This window comes from Plectropomus leopardus, chromosome 4, assembly GCF_008729295.1.
Source record: "Plectropomus leopardus isolate mb chromosome 4, YSFRI_Pleo_2.0, whole genome shotgun sequence".
In the NCBI taxonomy this organism is placed as follows: Eukaryota; Metazoa; Chordata; class Actinopteri; order Perciformes; family Serranidae; genus Plectropomus; species Plectropomus leopardus.
In genome coordinates, this window is record NC_056466.1 from 33603849 (window position 1) to 33623455 (window position 19607).

The following is a 19607-nucleotide window of genomic DNA, read 5'->3' on the forward strand; positions in this document are numbered from 1 at the left end:
TAAAGATTTGTTTTGTCTAAACACAAAATGAACTCACATGTTTTGAGGTGTCAAATTTTATTATGTTAGAAAAAGTAGTCTGAGCCCAAATTGGCTCTTCACACACAAAAGTATCACTTGGAACAATTTTTATACCTGACAAAAGGCCAACTTGGGTTCAAGTCATACTTTTTCCGATGTAATAGAAATGTGAAACAGTGTTTGACAGTGTTACTCAGCAATAACAGATTGTTTTTAAATCACGGAGCTGCTGCAGGAACCCTCAGGCCTCTTACTTCATTAAACCATCCGTCCTGAAGCAGCACACATCAAAGAGCTCCTACGCAGAGCCTGGGGTTAAAGGTCAGCAGCACTTTAGCTGGAGTCCAGGGCCCCTGAGGGGAAGGAGTTCGTGGTAGATTTAATTTAGGGGCCCCGAGGTGCAAAGGTGGCAAATTACAGCTACTGCAAACACCAGGTTGTATTTTCTCCTGGACAGAGTCTGCATCCACGTTATCTACATATCTGCAGGCAAGTAACTGCTGCTAGTTCTCTTTAGTGTCTCTCCTTAAAATGCTCGACCTCTGGGATGTCATGGGTGAACAGCGGAGGGCAAGTGCAAAAAGGAACAGAATGGTCCCTGTATTTACATGAGGTGTTGTTAATGTCACTTCTGTGCTCCTATTTGATGCAACCTGTCTTCTTTTTTTGACTCTCACAACTTCTTGTTAAGACGTACTGATAGACTGTATACTGTAAGTGATTCCTGTGCTACAGGATAAAGCTGATGTGTCCCTGCGAATGTGTTTGCTTATAGAGATAATAGAGACGAGACTAAAGGAGAGAGCCATTAGAAGCTGCTGCTCTTCATTCTGCTATAGTGACTTCTTCTTTTCTCTTCTGCAGCAGATTCTTCAGGAAGAACTCGCCTGTAAAGAGGAAAAAAAATAATTATTTAGTCTGACTCATGATCTAAATGAAAAAAATACTTTTACTATTACTTTTATGCATTAACAACAAACATGAAACTCTTTCTGTCGATATTTAGAATTTGGAATATAACAAACTCCAAAAACAAAACTTTATGTAAATGCCTTTATCAAATGTTTAATCACAACAAACTTTCAACATCAAATACAGCAAGTTCCCAGTTTTTTTTAAAGTTAAGTGATAATTTTAATTAAAAAAAGAATAAATAACAGTAGCTTCCTGAGGTTTTACAAAGTGAAAGTTCCTCCCATGCTGACACTTTCTTTGCACTTTTTACTTTTTTTATCAGCGATCATTGAAATAAAACATAGATACAGATAATTGGCACCAATAATCAGCCATGCCAATAATCTGTCAACCCCTACTGTCTGTTATGTTTTGTGATACATATTTTTTATAGTGTGGCAATATAGCACTGGCTAGATGTAAACAGTGACCAGAACCTGCATGTTCTCTTTTAGTTTCAGATGATTCTTCTGTGTTTATGTTGTGAATGGAGAGCAAACTAAATCCTTGATTTTTGCAGAAGTTCGCCTTGGTCCGTTATCGAGCAGCCAATGCAAGTTTAAGCCTTGATGGCAATTATGCAGTCAGTATATGTCCACTTTAAGTGTTTGTTTTTGCCACTGACAGGTTCAGATTGTTATTTTAAGTGTCTGGCAACATTATGGAAGGGATCCATACAGAAGTAGAATTTTTTTTTGGAGACAGTAAAATCCTTTTTTGTTAAACCAGAAACAGCCCCCAAATCATTATTACAAACCCACCAGAGAGAATTTTACCATTGTTTGACTCTGATGCATGTCAAAATGTTAGTTGTTTGCACCTTATTAAATATTTAAGTGAACTGTGTGCTCCAGTATTTTCTTTGGGTGCAGTCCTTGTGAAGTGGCCTATTGAACTGTTTGCTGTGAACTGTCAATCAGGGTCTGAAGCCCAAGAAATTCCTTCAACTGAAGTAATGTTATTAGGTATAGAATCTGCATATTTCACATCTAACTGTGGGAATTAATCATTAATTAAGGGTTTATTTCAACCAAACCAGAGTTGGTGAAAGTTGAACCAGGCCTTTTTGGTGAGTTTTGTTTTGTTTATGTCGACTTTGAATGAAGTGTGTTTCACGATGGTGAAATGCAGTTTGGTGGCTTTGGCTATCTTTTAGGGCTGTCCCAGGTTTCACAAAAGAGGTCTATCTCTGTAGGGATCCTTTCCATAATGTTGTCAGACACTTAAAACAACAATCAGCGGCAAAAAACACTTTTAGTGGACATTAAGTGATGGTGCAAACATGCTCTGAGTGGTTACATAACATGGAAATACAGGATCCGGGTAGGAAAATACCAAAGTTACCCTTTAAGCTATTACTGCACTCTCTGTGCAGTGTTTCACTTTTAATGACTCGCAATCCATAATATTTGTAGAATCGAAGAAAGTCATCCTACATGTCACTAAATTTAAGTAGGCTAACCATCACTTGTGCTTGTCAGAATTGTGTGAGATGGAGTGTGTTTCTCACCTGCTTTGTAGGAGGATCGCACCAGTGGCCCACTGGCTGTGTAAACGAAACCCATTTCATTCCCAACTTTCTCCCAGTGAGCAAACCTCTCAGGAGTGACGTATTCCTCCACCTAAACCCAAACACACACCCGCAGTGTGCAATAACGAATCAAATGTGCATTTTTCTTGTCATTTTGTTGTATCAGAAAATGAGAGTGTAATGTTCTTACTTTGAGGTGACGTTTGGTGGGTTGCATGTACTGGCCCAGTGTTAGACAGTCTACTCCTGCCTCCCGCAGCTCTGCAACATCACCACAACACTGCCGTCAGGAACTGTTAAACTTTGCATTCACATTTTTGGGAGAATTTCTATGTGCACACACCAGTCATGGTGTTGAGTATTTGTTGGTCGGTCTCGCCCAGTCCCAGCATGATGGAAGTCTTGGTAAGCAGAGTGGGTTTGACCTTTTTAGCGTGTTTCAGGACACTCAGAGACTGGTCAAAGTTTGCTCTGGGGTCACGAACAAACCTGGACACAGATGGGGACAGATGGACATCCTGAGCAATTTAAATAAATAATCAAAAAAAAGGTAAATATAAACCCCTAAACTGGAAATATGTACCCATATTACCATTCACAGTTTAAAACTTTGGCTGTGTGTCTGTCCGATTTGCACCTCAGCAATTCATTTAGTATTTATACTGACAGAGATGGCCCTGCTGTGCCCCCTGCTGGTCAGTGTGTGTATTAATGGCCTGCCTCTTATGGCCGAGTTTCTTAAAGGGACAGTTCTGACTGACTGTGGATCCTTTTGTATCTTTATAATTTGTATTTTTGTATAAAGTCTTAAAGTCAGTATATCAAAATGATGTTCAAATGAATAAAAATGTGAAAAACAAAAAAATAATTTGATATCAGGTTGGTGAAAAAGCTGCAATTACAAATATGTCTAACTTTTTTCTTTTTTTTAGATTAGCACATCAAGAGTAAGACCACTTAGAGTGTGTGTGAAGAGTGTGTGCTCCAGGAAGGTGGAATCAAAGTATTTGGGAAGCCTCAAACTTCTGCATCGTTAAGTTTCTCTACAAGAGTCTTAGCCTCAAGAGGCAGATTCACTCAGAGCTGCAGTTTACCAGGTCAGTGTGAGAATGAGCTCTTTTTATTTATTTACTGGTGTTTTGAGCATCACAAGCTGAGTGCCATCTAGCTCCATTATATACTACTACTACTACTACTACTAATAATAATAATAATAACAGATAGGACATCTATAGCACTTTTTTAAGTACTTAAAGACGCTTAAGAAGAGATGGCAGACATCTCTACAGCCGATACCTCCAACACTCTGCAACTCACACTAAAACTATCTAGACTATTAAATGTCACAACAAGTAAAAGGACAAATATGTATTTTAGATTTTTTGGGGTGAACTGTCCCTTGAATGTGGAAAAAGAGAATAGATGCACAGCTTTTAACTTTAAGCATTTATCATCATGTTGAAAAAAATTACAGCCCAAACACAAAGAAGCTGGTAAAATGGGAGGCCGGACATTGATGCTCAGTCGGTACCTTTGCAGCTCTCGCACCGTCTCCACATTGTGTGCGTACACATCCAGCCCTGACAGAGCGATCTTCTCCACTGCTGCCAGGTCACCGCGAAAATCAGGTGTCAGACATTCAACAAGGATCTGAGAGTTCCTAAAATGAGGATGACAAAAGTGCTTTTTTTTTTTTTTTTTTTGCTCAGACATTACAATGCAAGCACCCAAAGAATCCAAAGGAGATGAGAGGTTTTACCTTTCCTTCAGGTGTGAGACGGTCTTAGCAAAGTGCTCTGCCCCTCCATCAGCAAGATCTGCAAAAAGTAAATAAACAAAAATGCGTAAAAAATTACAGGCCATCGCTGCTGACAAAACTGTTCCAATATTTCTGAAAATGTGTCCTATTATTATGAATTTACATTTATTTTGTGGTCTTTTTTAAACCTTTTAAAATCTATTCAGAGGAAATGTTGTATTCTGTGAAAACTCTTGGGGAAAATATAACATGTTATACTGTACTAAAAATATTTGCTGATTTACAGGTCACATGACCAACTAGTATAGAAAACATAACTGAGCTCAGACTCGGATCTGATAAAGAAAAGGGAACAAAGCATGGTATGTTAGGAAAGAGTTGTGCAAGGTGTTTAATTTTCATGGACTTAAACTGAAGCTTCAGGTCTGTTACACAATCTCTGTGTGTGTGTGTGTGTGTGTAAAAATCAAAGATTTATCACTAGCACTGGTATAAAGTGACACCAGGGAAGAATGAGGCAGATACAGCGAGTTCATTTACCGTCTCTGTCCACTGAGGTGAGGACCACGTAGTCCAGCCCCCAGGCAGCGATGGCCTTGGCTGTGTTGTAAGGCTCATCTGGGTCCAGAGGTGGAGGCTGACGCGCAGTCTTTATCGAGCAGAACCTGCACCCACGGGTACACGTGTCTCCCATCAGCTACGTACAAACAGAGAGGGGAATAAAGTTTGTTATATGCAGTGGTGGATGATTCTATTCTATTCTATTTTAATTCATCTGTTTTTGTTTGTCTTTTAGTTTACCTTTTATTTTTTTTTATTCTTTTATTCTGTCTGTTTGAATTGTATTTGGCATTATTGTTTGGCTCTTATTGTTATGTTACCTCTGCAAGAAGCCTGTGTGTTTCTGCTTTGCCTTTTGTTTGTCAAAGCATTTTCTAGTTTTTAAAATGTGCTATATGTATATCTAAAGTTATTATTATAACAATAATAATAATTATTATTATTTTATTTTTATTTGTATTATTATTATTATTATATTAGTACATTTACTCATGTATTTACTTAAGTACAAATTTGAGGTATCTTTAATCTCTTGCCACTTTACTTCTACTCCACTATATTTTAGAGGGAAATATTGCGCTTTTTATGTCACTGCAATTGTTTGATAACTTCAGTTACTACCCTCTCTTAAAAATTACAAGTTTTGCACTCAAAACACATGAAAATATCCAATTGCTGCTGAAATTATAATTTGATTGAAAACATTTATTGGCAAAAATATATATAGACTTACAGTCTATGGCTCTAACTCCCAAAATGAAGACTTTTTGTTTTTCATTTTAATTATTTTGATTTTTTTTCCTGCATTAAGTACTTTTACTTTTACTACTCTATGTATATTTTACTGATTATACTTACATACTTTTATTTTAGTTTTATTTTCTTTTTTTGCAATTCTCTTTTCATAGGTTTATGTGAACATACAAAAAATACACAACCAAATGAACATGAAGACCTTTCAATGCTGTAAAAAGGAAAAAAAATATTAATAAATAAATAAATAGACAATATTTTAGTTTTCAATGCAAGAATTTTACTTGTAACACAACACGCAGCTACAACAGAGTCCCGCTCTTACCATGATGGTGGCCGTGGCTGTGGCGTACTCTCCTCCTCCCCAGCACTCCCCAATGTTAGGACACCTGGCCTCCTCACACACCTGAGAAAAACACACACACACACACACACACACACACACACACACACACACACACACACACACACACACACAAACACAAACACACACACAGTCGACACATATTTCAGCAGATATTTCAAATATAGAGAGATCCCACAGAAAAAAGACACTTAAATTTGCAATTTCAAATAAAATGTTTTGTATAATAAGGCAGGCCGTTTTTTATCGAGGTTATAGAAGAAAATACGTTCTAATTATCATAATTATATATTTAAAATATTTTTACAGAACTATATCATTTTGTGAGCACTTGTTTATTAGCTAATTTCTTTTATTTTAATTTGCCATATTTTTGTTTGTTTTAGGGTTGATTTATTTTTCAAATTTTCTATTTATTTTTATTTATTTATTTCCCTAATTTCTGGGTAATTTTGTCTTAAATTGCTCATTGCTTTCTTTCCATGATTTGAAAGGAATCAAGCCAATTTGCCCAGGTTTCAAAGTCTAGAGTCTAGATAAAGTTAAACAAAAAAAGAAATGATGTGTAAAGACCCTGCGATCAGAGGTCACAGGCACGTCGTGGACCCACCGTGTGCAGGTTGAGGTCTCTCAGCGTGTTCTTCAGCTTGTTGTAGTTTTTCCCGATGGGGATCTCTGTCTTCAGCCATGGAGGGAGACGCAGCCTGTCCCAAAAACAACAGCAGAGCCATTCACTGAATGTATCTGTAGATCATGTGGAGAAAGTCTTCTAATGCTGACTATGTCACTAAACATTGATTCAGACGAGCAACTATCAGAAAAGACGTGTGAGGGTATTTCTGGGGAGCACGCTGCCTCTAACAGTTCCCCTTAAGAGTTCGACAGCAATTAATTCTATTTATTCATTGTCTCTTAATCTGTTGTTGGTGTTTTTTTTCTTTAATTGCAAACCAAAAATGAGATAGGAACAATGGATACAGGTCAGTTAAACCCTTTAACACCTGGATCTACATCAGTTTTCCTGTGCTGCATTCAGAGGCCTTTCAAAAGTATTTAAAGCCTCTGAGACCTGAGAAAAAATGATTTCAACTCTTTCAAACACACAGAAAAAAAAACCATAAAGAGCAACTTTGTAAGAAATGTCCTGCAAATTGAAAAAATAAATAAATAAATGAATTTAAAAAAAAAGTAAAAGATGACAAGATGATCTAAAAATGAATTGGATGGAATGATTAGATTTGAACCACCCCCCCCCCCCCCCCCCCCCCAATGTTATTGAAAGAAATCAAGTTAATTTGCTTAGGTTCCAAAGGGTTAACAAATTACACAGGGGATAAGAGCGTTGATCTGGAGTGTGTGTGTGTGTGTGTGTGTGTGTGTGTGTGTGTGTGTGTGTGCAGTCCTAGCAGATAGTTTAGTGTGGTGGATTAAAGATAAAGAAACTGAGAAATGAGGAAATAAAAAAGATTTTTTAAAAACTCTTTTTAAATTTTGTGTTGTTGTATTTTAATGTTTTTGTCGTATTTTAATTGTTGTAATTTAATATTTTCGTTGTATCTTTATGTTTTGGGCTGCTATGGTTACTTAATTTTCTCTCAGAGAACAATCCATCCATCTATCTATGTATTTATCTATTTAGCTGAGACCACTTGGACTTGATGCTGAATCAGCTCAGCAGTCAGTCAGTCTGGCAGATAAGATTTGCTCTGCTCTGCTCTTTGAACCCTTGTGTTCACACTCTGCACTCACACAGGTTCTCCTGCTTGTTTCACACAGCTGTAACATCTGTGCAGCCTCACCTCTCTCCCTTCTCTCTCTTCAGGTTGCCTCTGTACTCCGCCCACTTGCTTTTCTCTGATAACTCCCCAGAGATGAAGTCTCCCAGATCAGGCCCGTCGTCACTCAGGAGCTGCTTCTTTCTGTCGGCTCGGTCTGGGGAGGATTTGGCCGCAGCTGTCAGACTGCTGGTGTAAACCTGCAGAGGAAGGACTGAGGGTTACTTCGGGTATTGACGCCCCTTACTGAAGTAAAAATATTGATACTGCAATGTAAAACACACCACTACAACTAAAAAAATCCTGCATTTGAAACCTTACTTAACACTAGAGCCTGACCGATATATCGGTCGACTGATATATCTGTGGACCGATATTATCAGCCGATATAAGCCTTTTACAGACATATCGGAGCATATCGGCATCAGCGTATATTATTTCCAATATGCACTGATGAGAAAACGTTTTTTACAGACCATATGATGCAGAAAACCATGTTTGGGTGGTTTAGAAATGGTCAGCAATTGGCTGATACTGAACAGTAGCTATTTATTTTATTGTATTTATTTATTTATTTAAATGGTCAGCAAAGATTTCAAAGGGCTAATCTACAGCACTGTGTCATATTTAATCAGATCAGAACATGTTTGTAGCGTGTCTGACCTGCGAGAACCACAGATCTCTAAAAAGTTCCATGGTGTCAGAAACACAGTCCTGTTTTCAGCTCTTTTGGTAATGCGTTTTACAGCCTAAGCATCGGCCAGCTTGTGCGTTTATGAGCGTTTATCAGCTGGTAAATCTTCATTAGGAACGTGTGACAACAGCTTCACGTAATAAATTTAGTTCTATTGCATATCACTAAAAACATATTTTTGTGCTGTGCAAAGGACAAATAATGAAACTGTTTTGTTTGCCATTTTTACTGATACCTTCGCAAAGGGACAGTCTCATTATTAAAAAACACACCTCTGGTGTGTCTTAACAGTCAAGTCAAGTTATTTTTTATTTACAAAGCCCATTATCACAAATCACAGTTTTCCTCAGAGGGCTTTACAGCGTACGACATCCCTCAGTCCTTACAATTATGACAAAAAGGAGAGCGAAAGAAAGCAGGAAGAGAGGGGAGAAATCTTACATCTATGGATGAAATGTTTCATTGCTCTGATGGATTAACGCACTGACATGAGCAAACTGAGGCAAATTCTCAGTCACTAACTTTAAATCCTGAGTCCTGAAACCCCTAAAATCAGACTGAAACGCTGAATTCAGGCTTTTTGAGTCTCTGTTCTGTTTTCAGATCTGCGACAGCTAATCAAAGCAGGTTTTGAATGGTTTGTCCGGCTTGGGAAGCAAAGGAGAATTTTCTCAGTTCACACAGCAACACTTAATCTTTCAGGTCATCACAAACATTCAAAATCAACACATTTGGAGACACGTGTTTGTCAGTGGACATGAAGGGGATGTAATCTGTAAAGTAACTAAAACGATCGGACCAATGTAGTGGAGTAAAAGGTACAATATTTATCTCTGAGATGTAGTGGGGTAGAAGTATATAGTTGCTTAAAATGGAAACACCCAAATAAAGTACCAATAGTTTGTACTTTACAGTAACTACCTGAGTAAATGTAACCAGTTTACATTCCAGAAATGTCCAGGAGTCTTTTGGCGCAGTCACGCACTGTCATAATGTACCATAACACTAATTTGGGAGGTTATAAACAGCCTGACTGTCTCTCCAGCTGACTTACAGAGCACAGACTGCGTACTTTGAGGCCCCTGACCGGGCTAACAGCGGTTAACATGGCCGTTAACTGATCACGCACATCTTCTGTTATACTGAAGAACGTGCGCGCAGAGTAAATACTCACATGTGGGATACATCTGGGACTCAGCCAGAGATGGTTTGTGGAGAAGCGACCGGCGACACAACAACTTTGTTTGAGTAGCGCCATGACTTTAGCTAACAGGAGACTGTCATTGCACAACAAGAGTCGGCGAGCGGCTGCTTTGGTCTGCTGCTGCGTTCACGTAATTGACGCAGGGTCGGATAATAGCACATCTCGTGTTAAAGGCGTGTCAAAGGTTATTACTAAGTAGTTTTTTAATTGTTAGTTTGTTTTTACTTACAAGTAATTTCCCCAAGTGTTTGGACCATGCGATGAGGGTAAATAAAAAGGAAGGTTAGGTACTACAAAAAACATAGATATAGGATTGAAAAAATACATTAAGATGTGAGAACAATAATTTAAAATTAGGCAACATTTTTCAATAAATAAACTTGGGTAACAACAGAAACAAGTGGGGGATATAAGTACAAAGTAATAGAAAATAGAAATACTCACGTAGATTACAAGTGCCACAATTTTTTCCAAGTTTTATTGATATTTACAAGAACATTTGAAAATCAGACAGCACAACAATAATTCGCACCTTATGCAAGCTCTTTAAAAAAAACTACAAGTACAAATGTTTACTTAAGTACAGTGCTTGAGTAAATATACGTAGTTACTCAATTTCCGCCACTGGTTATATCAGCAATAAAACTGAATGTTTATTTATTATTATTAATTATTATTGTTAGTAGTAGTAGTTCTTTATTCATTTATTATTATTATTATTATTATTTTTATTATTATTATACTACTACTATTATTTTAAGTAGTAGTAGTAGTGGTAGTAGTAGTAATAGTCGTAGTATTTATTTATTTTAACAATCACAATTTCACGATATAGCCCTGCGATAGTCTGGCGAGCTGTCCAGGGTGTACCCCGCCTTCTGCCTGATGACAGCTGGGACAGGCTCCAGCCCCCTCGCGACCCTTGCGAGGACAAGCGGTTACGGAAAATGACTGAATGAATGAATGAATTTCACGATCACTAACTGGAAAGTAAAATTGAGAAAGCTGGTGTGAACGCCCCCCCCATCAGCTGATTGTAATTACAGTCTTTACGAGCTATCATGAACGCAGCACAGCTAAATCGGAAGAAATGTTAATATCTATCCGATAAATAAACCTCTGTATGCTGGTTGATATATTTGTTTCCAACTTTCACAACTACAATATTTGTTTAATTGCCACATTTTTTCTCATAACTGCAACAGACATGTACAACGAAAATAATCTTGACGCTCCTCGACTGTCTAGTAATGCCTGATGATGAAGCGTGCGTGCTCTACAATTGCGTCGTGACGTCCTTCCGTCCTCCTTTCCTCTGCTACCGGCGAGGTGAGGATAGGCGAAAATCTGTTTCTGGGGTTTCATCTAACTCCATCTGTGTCAATTAAACAAGTTTTAGGTTTTATTTTTTAACCACCAGATGCGTACCGTATTGTGTTACACCACATAACCTGTATTTAGTCTTTATTTTATGTTTGTTGAGAAATATGTTAGTTGTTGTTCCAGTGATTCCGCCGTCTGACTGAGGCCTGACTCTGACGTTAGCTAATGGCCGCAGCGGTATTAACTGTATTATCTAGATTACATGTAGTTCCGCTGTTAATGACATCGTACAGGGTGTTGTCTAATTGTAAGTTTACTGCGGTAACCATGAGTGACGCCGGGTTCGCAGCTTAATGTAGCTTCTGCTAGCATTAGCGCTAAAGCTAGCTGTGGAAACGCAGTGTGGCTGTGCTCAGCTAGCTGTGCCAGGCACTGAAAGCCAGTGTCCAGCGACACACCTGCCGCAGTGTGACTAGAAATGTGTTGTGATGTGAACCCGAACATTGACATGTAGTTGTGTGATGAACGACATGCCGGGTCAGCCCAACTTCGCATCTTTGAACCTGAACTTCAGCATCAGTGTTGAGTTTGTAAAGTAGAGCTGTCACGCATCTCGGGGACCGCAAACAGACTCCAGAGCTTCAAACACAGCGTGTCTTTGTCTCCTCACAGAATGAAGACCATTCTCAGCAGTCAGACCGTCGACATCCCCGACAATGGTAAGAAATCAACTTGTTTTGCACACCATCATAATCTTGATGATGCTGTGTTTGATCTTATGTATGTGGAGAGTGGCGTCTTAACCCTGTGTGTGTGTGTGTGTGTGTGTGTGTGTGTGTGTGTGTGTGTGTGTTTCTGTGCAGTCGAGGTGAAGTTGAATGGACGGACAGTAATTGTCAAAGGGCCCCGTGGCAAACTCATCAGGGAGTTTAACCACATCAACCTAGAGCTCAGTCTGCTGGGCAAGAAACAGAAGAAGGTAAGATCTGACATCATGTAGAAAGTAATGTATTACGTAGGTTTTGATAGATTATCAGCCTGGTCAAATTTGGCATGTTGCCGATTATCTGGATCATCAGCGGTTCATTTTAATGATCATTTTTAAACAAATTTAAAAGTGTCATCATTGGAGGAGCTTTTACTGTGCAAAACCTCAGGGAGCTATTTTTATTTTTTAATTTGAAGTTCTGCTTGACATAATAAATCAGGTTGCTGGGAACTTTGTGTATCTGATGTTCAAAGTTTTTAGTATTTGTTAAATGTCTTCTAGAAGCATGTAAACAAAGTTGTGCTGCTTTCGGACTCCTTTCACACGTGTCTAAAGTCTTTAAACCCTCAGCTATTTAGTGCAGATTCTTTCAAGATCATGGTAAAAAAAAAAGTCAATGTGCATCTTGGTAATTATGTTCTACAAATTGCGAAACATAAGTAGATTTAGAAAAATTGTTTTTAAAAAGCTGAGGATAATGTCTTAAGCGTCAAGAAACAAAATGGAAAGCTAGGTTAATATACAGAAATTACAATTACATATTGTTATAAAATTATTGTAACTTATTGTTATGCACCATAACAAAGATAACGTCTTTTGTTTTAAACTTCTTTAAACAGATTTTCAAGTAATTCTTGCATTTATTTATTTTTTTTGCTAATTTTTGGGCATTTTTTTCTTTCATTGCCTTCTGTTTTTGAAAGAAATGAAACCAATTTTCCCAGGTTCCAAAGGGTTAATGAAGTTATACATTTGAGATATTAATAAATCCTTATTTTAGCTGTTAATCGCAGCCCAATTGGAGCAGATAGGGACATATTTAGAGTGAAAAAAATGTGACTTGTCTCATTACAAGGAAATGGAGAGAACAGCAAGGATCTCTTTTGTCAATGCAACAAACTTTTACTGTATTTTTTTAGATTGTTAAATTACTTTTTTTGTCTTCAATGAATTTAACCTAAAAAAACCAGAATTTGCTAAAAATGTCCAATACAATAGCCCAGCGAAGTCTGTGATGCCCATATCCAAAAGATTATTTAAAATTTACCTCATTAAAAAGGAAGAATATTGAAACGAGATGAATGTCATCAGTTGACAAATTTGTGACACGATGATTTACCAAATTGTTGACTAAGTTTTCTGTAATGGAGCGGTTCAGCACTGGTGCAGTGTGGTAAAGTGATGTGTTCCTCAGCTTCGTGTGGATAAATGGTGGGGAAACAGGAAGGAGCTGGCCACAGTCCGCACCATCTGCAGCCACGTCCAGAACATGATTAAGGGAGTCACACTGGTGAGTCTGCGCTTTCGTTTGTCTGATGCTGCCGGAGTTATTGATAAAGGCTGATTGTGTCGATGTCAGACTGCTTTGATAGCTCTGTGCGCAGCCTGTGTGGTGGGATCAGTGCGCTCTATAGTCCCAGTTTTTGTTCGGTGATGCTGGTTATTGTTGCCTTTATGTTTCGGCTCAGTGCCTCTCTCGGTTCTGTCTGTCTGCAGGGTTTCCGGTACAAAATGCGTTCTGTGTACGCCCATTTCCCCATCAACGTCGTCATTCAGGAGGGTGGAACTCTGGTGGAGATCAGGAACTTCCTGGGAGAGAAGTACATCCGCCGTGTCCGAATGAGGACAGGTGAGTCTTCTGCGAGTCAGAAAAATTGTAGTTAGGAGCAGAGATGCAAAAAATAAAAAAACGAAACAAAAAAACTCCTTTTTTCAGCTGGTTAGTTGGCTAGCGTGTGTGCTAGCTTACAGTACATCTTGTCTGTCTGGTTTTGCTGAGCTAGCTGAGAAGAGCATCTCTTGATCTCAGTGTTTCTGCTTGCCAGTCACTTCAGGGCTGTGCTTGTGACTTTGGTCTTGATAAGTGACAGCGAAACACAACGATATCATGTTTGATAAACGCCAACAAGCAACAGTGTTTCTAAACTGCGACTCCGGTGAGAGAGCCGGGGTGTCAGTGCAGGGTTGCAGGTCGAAAGCCTCCTGCAGACTGAGAGACGTTTGCAATCTTATCAGTTAAGTGCAGCCACACTCTGCGACATGGATCGTAATAAACTTCGGTACGGCCTAAAGTTTGATGTATGCAGACTGTGCGATGACATCACATACTGAATCGCAGGCTACGACCTCCGTCCAACTAAGTCAACACACGCAAACAAAACGTCGTCAGTGTGCACCATCGATCTACACTGCTGTAGTGATGAGAGCGAAATGTAAACAAACATGAATCGAGCCATAGTGGCATGAATGTGTCTGAAGACGAGGAGGAGACTGTGGATGCGGTTGTGGCTGTCTTTGATGGCAAGACAGTCACAACGGCCGTCCTTGATCCTCTGTTCTATGTAGGACCATCGTTAAAGAGCCACGACCCAAGATTTCCCCACGTTTCTGTCATGACGGTTATCTTTTGTCCTGGACAGCCCTAAATTGTACAGTGTATAACTGGGCTTAAGGTGAGGTCTTCATTTAGGATCCTTGTGGTCTGAGCAGAGATGCCGCTTGTTTTGTTTTGTGTTTTTCTTGACTTCATGTAATGCTTTTTTTTTTCCCCTCCACCATACACATTTTCATCCCTGTGCAAGGACTTTTGTGTGAGGTTTAAGAATATGACGATATTTTTCTGTAAAAATTCAAGTTCATAGATGTGGCATAAGAGTGGGAGTAAATTTAAGCTTTGTGGGAAGTATGGCTGCATATATTTTAGGATAGTTAGTGTTATGCTACTTTGTATGTTGGGGGATGTTTATGAGCAGAACGCTGAACCTTCAGTGCGCTCGCTTTACACAGCAGCTCCATCTGTGGCGCGCTTTATCTTTCAGTGCAGTCTGTTTAACCTCTCAACTTTATTTGATTTGTGACCGTCATTGTATCACATTGAATAATCACACAGTGGAAACTTTTGCACACAGATAACCTTTACCAAAATGTTAAAGTTCACTCTTGATGACACTTCAGGCGATCAGTGTGCAGTTTTTGTTCTGCATCCCATTGCATATTAAAATGAATTGTGTTGTTTTGTCCCCCGTCTCCCAGGTGTGAACTGTGCCGTCTCCGCTGCCCAGAAGGACGAGCTGGTGCTGGAGGGTAACGACATTGAGCTGGTGTCAAACTCAGGTACACTGTCCGCCTTTCTCCCTACATCTGTTCTACATCAGTTATTTTTCTCCACATTAAAGCAGAAGGATTAATAACACCACTGCTGCTCCATCCACACGCCCGAACCCGGCCGTTAAAACTCTCCTCAGCTAAGATGATGTGGGGATTGTTTGGCATTATTCCATGAACAGGATCCCTGATAGAATCAGTTCGGTTGAGGCATGCTGCCCTGAAGCCTGGCGTAATAATACTGTGAAAGACGGAGCAGGAAATCTGTTGGTAACATGTGGTTGGCAGATTGGCGAGTACCTCAACTCTGTAGACGTGGTAAAGTTTTTGTAGTCGACCCTGTTAAATTCTGGTTCTGTATATAGCCCCCTCTACCTTTCTACAGAACAAACAGAATATTCACCCAAACTGTCAGCACAGGTCTGACACTTCATTTTTCTGCCATATGGCAGCAGGAAAGCTTATCCTGCCATATACAGCAGAAGTCTTCCCCATTCCCGCTGGAGGTGCTCTGATAGTTGATTCACTGCTAGATGCTGTGAAAAGAATAGCAGCCATTATATGGCTTATTAAGTTAACCCCAGAAGTTGGTACTAAAACTTTCATTTTAATTGAACCTATACAGGTATACTAGTAATGCGTTTTCATTTCAAACAGTTACGGCGTATCAGGGCTGGGCGATAAATTGATTTTAATGCAAATTGTGGTTTAGGACAATTTTTAAGATAAAAATCTAGATTTTCTCTTTAACTCCCTTGGCTGCTCTCTTTGGGCTTCTGTAGTTCATTGTAGGCTGCACTCTCCTCTTATGTTTACCTCTTACAGATTCGCACACTTGACAACATAACAAAGCATTAATATCAATGAAGACCACGTTCCCAAAAAAGGCCCAGTCTCCTCAGTCATTTAGAACTCATTCAGCATCGTGGTGTCAAACCACAGCATGCTGCAAAGTTTGTTTAAAAGCTGTTGCAAATACTAAAACATCACGACTGACTTATTTCTACCTGCAGCCCAACATTGTGCATATTAATTGTATGTATTTTATACATAGTATTTTTCAATGTTTCTATTGCATTTATTAAATTCTAGATTTTTTTTTCTTGTCTGTGCATCAAAACACAAAAGCAAAGTTTTATCTGGCAGTAAAGTGAATCCTAATCAACAGAACTTGATTGTGAAGATGACTGAATTCTCAGGTTCCCAAATTTTTTTTGGATTGATGTGGTTTATAATGAAGCAAAATGGGAAAGGTCTGTGTGAAAGGTTAGATGTGTGATGAGTTATGAACAGAAAAGCTAGAAATGAACAGCTTTTATTGCCAAAGGAGACAAAGAAAAACAATATTTTACCATGAAAACAAATCAAAGATGAAAAACAAAAATAATTTGGCTCAACAAAATGCCTCAGCTATCACTCACTGCAGTTATCGGTCATGTTAAGATTTGTCTACATTACATATATTTAACAAAAGTCACTATCACTGCACCTCAGTTAAGTTTGTGTTACTACTTTTTACCATTTCCCGTGTCCACCCCCCACCTCCCACGTTAATATGTGTCACCCTCCTCACACAGTCGTGTCTGTCACTGGGACTGTGACATATTTGTTTTTCGGCTCTGTACTCAGCACATTGGAATAAACTGACTTTCACTCAAGTCTCAGGCACAGTGTCCTGATGCAATAGAAGAAATTTCTATTGACATTTTTGCTAATTCATTTTATTTATAGTGGTGATTATTGGATTTTAAGCACTTTTCATTGTCTGTCTGTGTTGGATTCCTCATCTACTGCAACCTAAATCTTCTGCAGGTACAAATACAGAAACCTGAAACAAAAGCTGAGATAAAAACAGTCGAGTGGTTTAGTCACCTGAGCAGATATTGAATTTGAGGAATTAATTGCCTGTACTGTAAATGAGTGGTATAAAGGTGATATCGAGACGTCATTATTTCATTACATGCGTTGTGTCTCCAGTGCTCCTCCCTCAGCCTGATCGCTCCTCCTCTCCCCTCCTGCCTCCTCTGTAACTGTTGTGATCCTGTGTGTGATGTGATGTGATGCTCACCAACCCAACCTCTCTGTGTTCCAGCTGCTCTGATCCAACAGGCCACCACAGTCAAAAATAAGGATATCAGAAAGTTCTTGGACGGTATTTACGTGTCTGAGAAAGGAACAGTAGTGGAGCCCCCTCAGTAAAAGTTCCATCTGCACTCGTCGAGGTTAGACAATGCCGTCGAAGCCTTCCTCATGGCCTCTTCTTATTCTCTGCATGTTCCTTCCACTGTCTGGTGTCTTTATGGCGTTACAAAGACATTTTTTGTCTTAACTGCTTTGTTTCCTCTGTTACAGGATGTCTGCTATTTTATTTTTGTAATGCAAACATGTTGTATTTGAAAGTTGCGTGGAGTCAGGTCTCGACGGGCTGTTTAATCATAATCTGCTTATTCCTAGGATTAATCATGATGTGTATGGCAGAAATGAAATGATTACTAATTATAATTTTAAAGAGCCAAAGCTAGAACAAGCAGATGGTTAGTATTTCTGCTTTAAAAATGATTAATTTTCTGTTTTGATTAAACGTGATGGTTCTATTTATTATTCCCATTTCCAAAAAATACAATTCTCATCTCAACAGAGATACTGAGTTGTGTCTCATTTCTTTAATAAGGAAACGGCAGTTGCACGAGCACTCTTTAGTTGTTATTTTAGGAGCAATGCATTTCCAAAATGTAACATCTTTGTTCTTGTTAGTTGCTTTTAGACGTCTGTCTGCCAAATGAGCGTAATGATGTATCACTAAATGGCAGGTTAGAAACCCGTGTGGGTTATTAATGAAAAGTTCAGTTTTGAGCACAGTTTTATGAAATCATTCATAATTAATACAGATATGCTTCTACTGTCATGCTAATATTGAGCTGTGTGTGTGTGTGTGTGTGTGTGTGTGTGTGTGTGTTTGTGTTTGTGGATTTCAGTTAAATGTCTTTAATACTAACAACAACTTGCCTGTAAAATCTGAGTAAATTAATATTTCAACATTTTCTTTTCTTGAGACGCAGAATGCCTTCTTTAACAGACCTTATGTCGGGCCTCAGTAAAATCTCTCTTCTGTTTTTCAGCGGCTTTGATCCAACAGGCCACCACGGTCAGAAAGAAGGACATCAGGAAGTTCCTGGACGGCATCTACGTCAGTGAGAAGACTACTGTGGTGCAGCAACAGGCCGAATAATTTTTCACCATGTCCTGATATGACCAATAAAACATCCAGTTTTTCCAGTGAATTTGTCCTCTGCTTCTTTCTGTCACTTTTTATTAGACTCAGGGCGATCACGACACTTTCAGAATAAAGTTGGCACAGATTTTAATGTGTGAATAACGTTAAACAAAATTACAGTAAATGTCAAGATATTGGTTCCAAACCCATGGAACATCATTTGGTGTCACATTTGTTAACACCCGAAGTGTTGTAGAGGGAATTAAGTAGTGTTAATTGTATGAGTAAATGCAGGCAAATAAGAAAAGATTAAATCCAATATTTAAAGAGGTTATTTCATCCTGCTTGTGTTTTGTTCATAACAAAGCTGATGGCTCTGTGTGTCCTTAAGACTTTAAATGTTTTTCTTTTTCTAAAATTTACTTGGTGGCTTTGTGTGTGTGTGTGTGTGTGTGTGTGTGTGTGTGGTATAATAATAGTGGAAAAAGTACTCCTACTTCTGGACCTGTTGAGTAAAAAGAGCAATAGAACCATTGAAAAATACTAAAGTAAAAGTCTCCTGTTCAAAATTAATTTAAGTAAAAGCACAAAAGCAGTAGCACCAAAATGTTGAGTTCAAGTTTAAAAAAAATAAAATGCATAATATAATAAACTTTATTTGTGCAGCATCTCTCAGAAGAAATGCAGCCCAACATGCTTTACAAGGAAAGAAATGCACCATATGCTTCACATAAAAAGAAATAGACACAATAAAACCTGCTTGTAGAAATATGATCAGAATAGAACACATTTTTTGTTTTTAAAAATTAATTTTACACTTGTGCCATGTACTGTTTATTTTGAAAGAACAATCAATAAAAACGTTTTTCATTTAACAAATTGCATTGCACATAGTAATTATAGTGCAAAATTCAAATAAATATAAAGATGCCAGGGGGCCTTAAGCTGAATAGATAGTAAATAAGGGGGGGAGGGCTTAAACAAGCCTTAAGGCAAATTTAAGGAACATTTATCAGAAAAATGGAAAGTGTCTCTTTCTTAGCCAGTCAGAATTGCAAATGCACTTTTTGTATGAACAAGAACAAGACAGGTAGCAAAACTCATACAAACATAAAGATGCCAGGGGGTTTAAGTTGAATAAATAGTTTAAAAAATGGAAAAAATAAACCCAAACAAAACCTTAAGGCATTTCTAAGGCACATTTTTAAGAATCACAGGACTCATACATGGAAACTGAAACATGGAGACTGAACAAGAAAGTTAACAAACACGAATTTTGACAGATACAAGTTAGTTGGCTTTACGCATGCGCAGTAATGCACACCAGCCTTACTCCCGGTTGTGCGTCATCGCCAGGCGAC

At 38.6% G+C, this 19607-nt stretch overlaps 2 protein-coding genes across 2 annotated transcripts; one reads left to right on the top strand and one right to left on the bottom strand.

The window, feature by feature from the left end:
• Positions 1-40: 40 nt before the first annotated feature.
• Positions 41-9717, bottom strand: lias (lipoic acid synthetase). Its single transcript, XM_042485281.1, has 11 exons — positions 9587-9717; positions 7743-7918; positions 6554-6647; positions 5905-5985; positions 4806-4962; positions 4266-4323; positions 4038-4166; positions 2850-2995; positions 2697-2767; positions 2486-2597; positions 41-908 (listed from the first exon to the last, which is right to left on the bottom strand). Exons 1-11 carry the CDS (start codon positions 9668-9670, stop codon positions 847-849), a joined length of 1170 nt encoding a protein of 389 aa, XP_042341215.1. The 5' UTR covers positions 9671-9717; the 3' UTR covers positions 41-846.
• Positions 9718-11547: 1830 nt separating this feature from the next.
• rpl9 (ribosomal protein L9) lies at positions 11548-18313 on the top strand. Its single transcript, XM_042485356.1, has 7 exons — positions 11548-11658; positions 11803-11918; positions 13123-13218; positions 13425-13557; positions 14961-15041; positions 17125-17254; positions 18152-18313. The coding sequence occupies exons 1-6, from the start codon at positions 11613-11615 to the stop codon at positions 17229-17231; spliced, it is 579 nt and encodes a 192-aa protein (XP_042341290.1). The 5' UTR covers positions 11548-11612; the 3' UTR covers positions 17232-17254; positions 18152-18313.
• The last annotated feature ends 1294 nt before the right edge of the window (positions 18314-19607 follow it).